Source organism: Scyliorhinus canicula, chromosome 16, assembly GCF_902713615.1.
Source record: "Scyliorhinus canicula chromosome 16, sScyCan1.1, whole genome shotgun sequence".
NCBI lineage: Eukaryota > Metazoa > Chordata > Chondrichthyes > Carcharhiniformes > Scyliorhinidae > Scyliorhinus > Scyliorhinus canicula.
Window position 1 is genome coordinate 5980162 of NC_052161.1, and position 10052 is coordinate 5990213.

General features: G+C 48.8%; 1 protein-coding gene across 1 annotated transcript in view; it reads left to right on the top strand.

Annotated features, from left to right (window-relative positions):
- The first annotated feature begins 3175 nt into the window (after positions 1-3175).
- pi4k2a (phosphatidylinositol 4-kinase type 2 alpha) overlaps positions 3176-10052 on the top strand; it is a 33597-nt gene continuing 26720 nt past the window's right edge. The window contains exon 1 of the mRNA XM_038822023.1: positions 3176-3592. Coding sequence (XP_038677951.1) covers positions 3242-3592 — 351 coding nt within the window. The 5' untranslated portion in view covers positions 3176-3241. The remainder of the gene's footprint in view (positions 3593-10052) is intronic.

Here is a 10052-nt window from a genome sequence, read left to right on the forward strand (position 1 = left end):
CACAAAATTCCTCAACACCGGGGCCCCGCAAGGATGTGTGCTCAGTCCTCTACTGTTCTCCCAATACACCCATGAATGTGTGGCAAGATTTAACTCCAACTCCATCTATACGTTTGTGGATGATACGACTGCGGTGGTCATATCTCAAACAATGACGAGTCATACGACAGAAGGGAGATAAATCACTTGGTTGCATGGTGGACCGAAAACAACCTTTCTCTAAATGTTGGAAAGACCAAAGAACTGATTATCAACTTCAGGAAGCGTAGCACGACACAGACTCCCGTCTATATCAATGGCTCCAAAGTGGAGATGGTCCTTTAAGTTCCTGGGGGTCACCATCTCCAACAGTCTGTCCTGGTTCACTCACGTTGATGCAACATTCAAGAAAGCCCAACAACGTCTCTACTTCCTACAGAAGCTAAAGAAATTTGGCATGTCTGCATCTACTCTCACAAACATCTGCAGATGTGCGATAGAGAGCATCCTATCCGGCTCCATTTGCTTTGTTTACCACCTTGTCCCGCACTGTAACCAATCACTGTTTGTCGATGTACTATTTGTCAATGCACTCTGTTGATTATTCTTGTGTCTATGTACGTTCCTCGGCCGCAGAAAAATACTTTTCACTGTACTTTAGTACATGTGACAAGAAATCAAATCAAATCAGTAGGGGAGCATTTCGGGAACAGTGACCACAGTTCAGTAAGTTTTAAAGTGTCGGTTGTTGAAACCTTCACAAAGACGAAGGACGACACAGACTCCCGTCTGCATCAATGGCTCCAAAGTGGAGATGGTCGATAGCTTTAAGTTCCTGGGGGTCACCATCACCAACAATCTGTCCTGGTCCACTCACGTTGATGCAACAGTCAAGAAAGCCCAACAACGTCATGTGAATAGATTGGAGAAGTTGGGATTGTTTTCCTCAGAGAAGGCTGAGAGGAGAATAGGTCGAGGTGTTCAAAATCACGAGGGTTATTGCCAGAGTAGATAGAAACTGTTCCCAAGGATATAGTTGCAAGGTGACCAGATGTCCCGACTTTTCAGGAACAGTCCCAGTGCCCTGGAATTTTATGCAACAAGCTCAAATGTTGCAGTTTGCAGCTATTGCCTCTTTTTATAAACCAGTGCTGTACAGTTCTATGTTCTATATCAGAGATTTCTGTCAGCACTTCACTGCTTTGCACAGAATCAGTGACTCTTCTCTTCCTGTCCACCTCACCTTCCATTTACTGTCAGCAAACCCCAAAAACAACCTTCTCAGCTGTACCCTGCGAAACGGAGTGCCACCCACTTGCCAACAGCTCAGCAGCTGTGCCAGGACAATCCCATATGCGCAGCAATGCTTCCCAGTTTTCAATGGGACAGCTTTTTGCAGCCCTGGATAGCTTGCCGCTTGGTGCACTGATTGACGATTCCATGTGTCCATTATTCCCTGTGTCTGAATAAAGCTCGTAGTCTTACAGTTGAAGTAGATGCTTTATTGTGTGAGTTTGTTCTCTCTCCAGCGCTTTTACTATGTTACATCTGAGCTGCCTGTCTGTGTCTTGCTCACCAGCTGCTGTTCCTGTGAAGAGTGCCCCTTGACGTCCTGTTTTGTCTATTATATACATCTCTGGTGCTCTCTCTAGTGGTTATTTAGTTGTGGTGTATTTACATGAACCCCTTGTGTATTTACAGTGATGCATATCACTACATCCCCCCCTTGTTTTTACATATTTTTTGTATGGTGTTAAAGAAAATTGTACAAAACATGTAGATAAATGATGATATGTGCAAGTTGTGATGATATTGATGATTATACAAAGCCAATTAATATTTATGAGTCCAATCTTAATAAAAACATTTATGAGTTAACTTTATGAATTATTCGGTTGAGTTTTTTTTCTTCTGTTGTTGACGTGGTGATGTTGATGCTGTAATTTATTTGTGAATGTCATCAGTGTTCTTGTTTTTAAGTAACCAACAAGTCATCACAAGGTGTTCGAATGGTCGAACCACTGATGTTGACTGAATGGTCTGATTGACCACCCATATATTCCATGGAGAAGAAAGTGGGGGTGGGCATGGGACAGCCAGAGGCCAAGGAGGAGGGGAGGGAGAGCAAGAGTTGGAGATTAAGGGGGAGTGTTAGAGGTTAGTGGGGGAGAGATGAAGATTAGCGGAGGAGAGACGGAGGTTAGTGGGGGAGAGATGGAGGTTAGTGGGGAGAGATGGAGGTTAGTGGGGGAGAGATGAAGGTTAGCGGAGGAGAGACGGAGGTTAGTGGGGGAGAGATGGAGGTTAGCGGAGGAGAGACGGAGGTTAGTGGGGGAGAGATGGAGGTTAGTGGGGGAGAGATGGAGGTTAGCGGAGGAGAGACGGAGGTTAGTGGGGGAGAGATGGAGGTTAGCAGAGGAGAGATGGAGGTTAGTGGGGGAGAGATGGAGGTTAGCGGGGGAGAGATGGAGGTTAGTGAGGAAGAGATGGAGTTCAGCAAGAGAGGGAAGATGGCCAATGAGGGAGAATTTGAGATTGTGGGAGAGGGTGGGGGCGAGCAGGAGGCCAGTGGGAGGGGCACTATTCCTAGGAATTATGGGGGGGGGGGGAGGGGATAATTTATAGCAGATCCTATAAATTAACATCAAGACCACCTGGGAGTGGGGAGGAAAGTAGCCTCTGTGTGACAACAGAGGATTGAGAATAGTGTCTGCCAACCACAAGCTGGACTTGAAGACAGGAGGGAAATTGTTCTCAATACAGTGAGTGGTTGGGATTGGCAATGTGCTGTCTGAGTGTGGTGGCGCACATTCATTGGAAGCTTTCGAAAGAGAATTGGATGTGTGGAGTTTGCACATTCTCCCCGTGTCTGCGTGGGTTTCGCCCCCACAACCCAAAGATGTGCAGGGTAGGAGGATTGGACACGCTAAATTGCCTCTTAATTGGAAAAAATGAATTGGACACTCAAAAAATAAAATAATGTAATCTGAAAAGGGAGAATGTGCAGTAGGTAAACTGCTGCAATGGAGGGCTAGCCCAGACAGGACGGGCCGAACGGACCCCTGTACTGTATATGGGAATGTGGGGCAGCTGGAAGCCACTCGGCCCTTCCAGCCCCTTCCCCCCTTCTCTGATCATCCCCGGAAGCAGGAAGTGGAGCCTGAGAGCGGAAGCGGAAGTTGGCATGCCCGGAAGTAGTGTAGAACCGGAAGTGGACGGTCAGCTGATCGGGCCGTGCGCTCCGCTCCTGCTCGGCCCGGCCATGGACGAGTGCAGCCCGCTCCGCTCGCCGCTGCAGCCGCCTCCCGACACCTACTTCTCCACAGCCTCGGGGGCCCGCTGCCCGGTCGGCCCGGGAGCCGGGGTCAGGGTGCTGGGTCCGGGAGCCGGGGTCAGGGTGCTGGGCCCGGCCTCCACCTCAGCTTCTCCGCCCGGCTCCCCCGGCCGCGAGCGGCAGCCGCTCCTCGGCCCGCGGCCCCTCAATGACTTCCCCGAGGAGCCCGAGTTCGCCGAGGTGATGCGGAGGGCCGAGCAGGCCCAGGAGCTGGGCATCCACCCGCAGAGAATCAGCCAGGGCTCCAGCGGCAGCTACTTCATCTCCGACCCGGCAGGGGTGAGTGTCCCGGGAGGGGAGGGGAGGGGAGGGGAGGGGAGGGCCCTGAGGGGTAACAGGGGGACACAGCCCTGAGGGGTAACAGGGAGACACAGCCCTGAGGGGTAACAGGGGGACACAGCCCTGAGGGGTAACAGGGGGACACAGCCCTGAGGGGTAACAGGGAGACACAGCCCTGAGGGGTAACAGGGGGACACAGCCCTGAGGGGTAACAGGGGGACACAGCCCTGAGGGGTAACAGGGGGACACAGCCCTGAGGGGTAACAGGGGGACACAGCCCTGAGGGGTAACAGGGGGACACAGCCCTGAGGGGTAACAGGGGGACACAGCCCTGAGGGGTAACAGGGGACACAGCCCTGAGGGTAACAGGGGGACACAGCCCTGAGGGGGTAACAGGGGGACACAGCCCTGAGGGGTAACAGGGGGACACAGCCCTGAGGGGTAACAGGGGGACACAGCCCTGAGGGGTAACAGGGGGACACAGCCCTGAGGGGTAACAGGGGGACACAGCCCTGAGGGGTAACAGGGGGACACAGCCCTGAGGGGTAACAGGGGGACACAGCCCTGAGGGGTAACAGGGGGACACAGCCCTGAGGGGTAACAGGGGGACACAGCCCTGAGGGGTAACAGGGGGACACAGCCCTGAGGGGTAACAGGGGGACACAGCCCTGAGGGGTAACAGGGGGACACAGCCCTGAGGGGTAACAGGGGGACACAGCCCTGAGGGGTAACAGGGGGACACAGCCCTGAGGGGTGACAGGGGGACAGCCCTGAGGGGTGACAGGGAGACACGGCCCTGAGGGGTAACAGGGGGACAGCCCTGAGGGGTAACTGGAGGGGAGGGGACAGCCTGGGGGGGACGGGGGAGTGAAGAGAAGAGGGTAAAAGAGGTGAGGGGGCAGCCTGGGGGGAGGGGGGGTAATTGGGGATGGGAGTATTGTGGGGGGAGTAACAGGTGGGGAGGGCACAGCCTGGGGGGAGGGGGCAGGAGGTGAGGGAGTGACCTGGGGTGTAATAGGAAGAGTTCAGGCTGCGGTGGGGGTGAAGCAGAGTGGGTAAAAGAGGGGATGGGATACCAGGGAAGGTGGAGGGGGCAACTTGGGGATAACGAGTGGAGGGGAGGAATCAACCTTTGGGGGGGGGGGGGGGAGAGATTGAGAGCGTAAAAGGAGGGGAGAGGAGGGCACGCCAAGGGAAGGGAACCTGGGTTTGATGGACTGGGGAATGGGACAGGTAACAGGGATGAGGAGGTAATAAGGACAGGTTGCAGGAGATTGTGTTGTGAAGATGAGAGGGGTAATGGGTAACAGGAGCAGACAGTAGATAGAGGAGCCCTGAGGGGACACATGCTGAATCCCAGGGTGTGAGAAACCAAAGGGAGTCTAATATTGGGCTCAGGATTAATGGAGAATGTGCTTTGCTGGTGTTGAATAGCTTGTAGTGTTAATGCATAACATTGGAGCAGTGGGTTTAGGGAAAGCATGAACACGAGAAAGCTGGACGCACAATATACACAGGATTATTGTGCCTGAGCGCCACTGGGTGAAGTATAATTAAGCTGTGTCAGTGCAGCGATGACGCTGCCCTGAACTGTGCATTGACAATTCTACCATTTCTCCTTTAGTGTGTTACTTACCCCACTGGGCGAGTGTCCTATATTGTGTGATTCCACTGGCTGCAAATTGGTGGGAAAAAGTCAAAGGGATGAATGCCGAAGTAGACAGCCCAAGTTGTTGAAGACATAGATTTCTGGGCAGAGTTGGTTAGTTGCATGTCTATGTATAGCACAAAACCCTGGGGAATGTGTGAGTGCTTAACTTCTGGTCTGTGCAGGTCTGCTCTTCGTTTGTGATGTATGTAACAGTTTGGGATGCTCTCGCCACCCAAATACCAGATTTCTGTGAGTTTTACACTGTATGTGTGTCGCTCAAATGGGAGTCATGTTCACACCAACACATACCAATGAGCATTCATGAATTAAAAAGAGTCTCACTTATTGATTGCAGACAAATACAGCAATAGCAGCAGGAAAATATTTCCGAGAGTGAACAGGCAATACAGTACTGGGTAGACGGTGGAAGTATCTCCAGCTCCCTGGCATTAATGACACTGGGTGGATGTATAAAAATATACAGACACAGGAAACAGCAGAAACCAGGGTTAAATGAAATGAAAATCGCTTATTGTCACACGTAGGCCTCGAATTAAGTTAGGGAAAAGCCCCTAGTCGCCACATTCCGGCGCCTGTTCGGGGAGGCTGGTACGGGAATTGAACCGTGCTGCTGGCCTGCCTGGGTCTGCTTTCAAAGCCAGCGATTTAGCCCTGTGCTAAACCAGCCCCTCACCATGATTGGATTGTTAATGAGGAATTAACTGGAATTAGTTAACACCTGTGAGGGAATGTTTTGTAAATGGTTTTCATGATTTTTAATATTTGTTCTAAATTACCCCAGAGGAAAGAATGTTTTAATCACTAACCTGATCAGCCTGCAAGCTTTAAAACCTTGAGGAAATACAGATAATCAAGGACCAACAGTGGGGGAAGTATTCAAAGTATTTGGTTTGATGTAAAGCCTGTATATTTCTGGGCAAGGCAAAAACTTTACTTATGTGGTTAAGCAACTATGGTCACGGTCACTGGGCATGTTAAAAAGCAACAGGAGAACCTAAAAACATGGGGGTAAAAGCAAATGACTGCGGATGCTGGAATCTGAAATGAAAGAGAAAGTGCTGGAAAATCTCAGCAGGTCTGGCAGCATCTGTAGGGAGAGAAAAGAGCAAACGTTTCGGGTCCGATGACTCTTTGTTAAAGCGTTAGCTCTTTTCTCTCCCTACCGATGCTGCCAGACCTGAGATTTTCCAGCGTTTTCTCTTTCGTTAAAGACATGGGGGTGCAGTCTTGTTAAAAGCAAACATGTCAAAGCCTGGGGTCGGAAATTAACAACGGGGCATGGACAGACTGGATAAAACTGGCATTGTGGAGAAGGTGCAAGGCCATGACTGGAGCCAAGGCAAACAAATGCCAACTTGGCCAGGAACTATAGAGGAACAAAGCGTTTGGAGTGTCCATGGATATCACTAAAAGTTAGTGGACATATAAAAAATAATCATTAAAGGCTAATTGAATTTTGGCTTTTATCTTGTGCACTGGAATATAAAGAGTGTGGAATTGTACTCCAATTGTACAGAGTTTTCGTCTGACCCTGTCTGGTGTAACTGTTCAGTTCTGGGCACCATATCTCCAGATTTAAAAAATAAATTTACAGTACCCAATTCATTTTTTCTAATTAAGGGGCAATTTAGCGTGGCCAGGCAGTGCCCTATTGGGCCCCCCCTCCACCAACACCTTTCTTCCTTTCCCTTCTGTTGGTACAGAGGCAAGGGTATCTGGTCTCTCCAGCGCAAAACCCCCCCCCCCCCCCCCCCCCCCCACACGTGCTGCCCCCACACCTCAGGATTTGATTGGCATGGTCGGATAAATCCCAGAATTCTTCTGGCACTTGCAGGGTTAGCGTGAGGGCAGGTTGGGAAAAAAGTTGGCTTGCATTCCCTCGAGCTGATTTGCTTGTGGCATTTAAAATTATTTCTATCGGTACTTGCATCTGATGTATACAGAGCAAGGGTATGTATGTATCTTAAAATGATGTGGAGATGCCGGCGTTGGACCGGGGCAGTAAGAAGTCTTACAACACCAGGTTAAAGTCCAACAGGTTTGTTTCGAATCACTAGCTTTCGGAGCACTGCTCCTTCCTCGGGTGAATGAAGTGGTATGTTCCAGAAACATATATAGACAAAGTGAAAAACGTAAGACGATACTTTGAATGCGAGTCTTTGCAGGTAATTAAGTCCTTACAAGTCCAAACGGAGCAACTGGAGAGAGGGGCAACCCCAGGTTAAAGAGGTGTGAATTGTCTCAAGCCAGGACAGTTGGTAGGATTTCGCAAGCCCAGGCCAGATGGTGGGGGGTGAATGTGATACTGCATGAATCCAAGGTCCCGGTTGAGGCCGTACTCGTGTGCAAAACTTAAAATGAAGCTAGATTGGGTGAAATCAGGTAGTACTCCAGACAATGGGTAAAGAAATTCAATAGCGTGGGGTGGGGATGGATTAAAATTTTCAAGAGTGCGGTTGAAAGATTTTTGTTATTGGTATCTAGGGAAGTGGTTGATCAAAAGTGGACCTGAGTTACAGATCAACCGTGCACTCATTGAGCGATAGAATGGGCTCAAGTGGTTAATGGCCACATCCATGTTCCTGTTGAAATCAAAACCTTGCAGCAAGCATTGAAGTCCTCCAATTATGGTGACGCAACCCAGAACTTTGGAACTGCTTACAGTTAAATTGGAAAAAAAACATTGGCTAAAAACGTATCTCGGCTTGATCAGGATATAATAATCACGCAGGCACGGGGAGAACGTGCAGACTCCGCACAGATAGTGACCCAAGCCGGGAATCGAACCTGGGACCTGGCGCTGTGAAGCTAACCAGTGTGCTACCATGCTGCCCATGATGGTTCAACTGTTGTGTGAGAATTTCATTGTGTAATTTTCTTTTTATTCCTGGGACATAGGTGTCTCTGGCTTGGCCAGTGTTATTGCCCATCCCTAATTGCCCTTAAACCGAGAGACTTGCTAGGGCATTTCAGAGTCAACTGCATTGCTGTGGGTCTGGATTCCCGCTCTAGCTGAGAATTGTGTGTGTAGCCTTTAGATAAGACTACTGTATCAGCACCTTTCTTAGCCTTGATCACCGCTATTTACATTCCCATTGTCTCTCTGTCCACAACATCTTTGTCAATCTCCTATCGCTGGCCCTCTATCCAGCCCCACTGCTCCACCCACCTCCCACCAACAGTATAAATTCTTGTCCTATTTCCAGTTCTCCCCAGGTTTGACGAGGAGTCGTCCAGACTCGAAATGTTTGCTCCGTCCTCTCTCCACAGATGCTGTCAGGCCTGTTGAGATTGTTCAGCATTTTCTGTTTTTCTGTTTCCGATTCCAACATCCAGTAATATGCTTTAATTCTATTATCATTGCTTATCAGGATATGCAATGTTTACACATGCTGGGGGCACCCTGAAATACAGTTCAGCTCTTGTTAAAGAGCAGTGCTGTTGATTATGGTCAGTCTCTGGCTTGAGGGCCAGAAACTTGATGATAATTCCATTGTTTATGTGCAGGCTGAGTATCTTTGACAGAGCCTATCTAGCCTGATGTCTATGCAAGCACACTTGCGGCAGGGTCGTTGTAGCGATTTTCTCTCTTTCACTCCTCTCCTCGCCCCTGTTTTTTAAACCAGTTGCTGGGTTGATTGGATTAGCCGATCTGTTATGTAGCACACAGCATTTTTGCTGCGTAGCACACAGCATATTGAGGATGGGAAGAATCTTTAGCTCCGAACTACACTATCCAGTACAGTGTTTTTTAATGAGTGTCTCATGTCTCATTTAATGAAAGTGATGCAGGATCTATTTTAGACTTTGGGATGGATTAAGGCAGGCACAGTTATGAGCTGTGTTGTATAAATCTGACTGTACAATGCTGCTCTGTCATTCCAATTCTTGCATTGTGATCTTTTAATTTTAATATTTTGCAATTACACTGACTTTTTTTCCAATATGTTGGCCAGTAAGCATTGTGTATTGTGGTGGAGATTGATTGTAGCTGCCATTTAAACAGGGTTAAAAGGGCAGTGATTGATAGTGTGAACACTAGCTCATCATCTCCTTCACCATCCTCCTTCACACAATGGCAGTGAAATCAGCTAATGCAGCACTGAATCATTGCACCTTCTCATCTGCCTCTTTTAAGTTGGTTTCAGACACATCCAGAAGGCGGTTAGAGAAATATTTTTTATGCAAAATGTCTTGAATGGAGACTTATGTTGTCACAAGTTGATATTGAAGAGAAGTTGGTGTCTGCACTGAGAGAATTAGGAAAACAAGGAAGGTTCATTTGATAATGATCAGGCTCATTTTAAATAATCTTAATTGTCACAAGGCTTACATTAATTCTGCCATGAAGTTACTGTGAAAATCCCCTAGTCGCCACATCCCGGCACCTGTTCTGGTACACGGGGAAAATTCAGAATGTCCAATTCACCTAACAGCACGTCTTTCGGGACTTGTGGGAGGAAACCGGAGCACCCGGAGGAAACCCACGCAGACACGGGAAGAACGTGCAGACTCCGCACAGACAGTGACCCAAGCCGGGAATCGAACCTGGGACACTGAAACAGTGCTAACCACTGTGCTGCCCAAATGTAGCTTGCGTTGCAGCCGAGGACGGAGCTGACGTTTTACAGTCAACCATTCCAAATAAAATATAAAAATACAAAAAATAAGAGTGAAATAATGTCCTGATCGTTAGATTAGGATCTTTACGTTTTCAGGGTTCAGAGTCCAACAGTCATAATAGTTTAGTCATTGTGCAGACGAGATGTGGCATTGGACTATTAATTC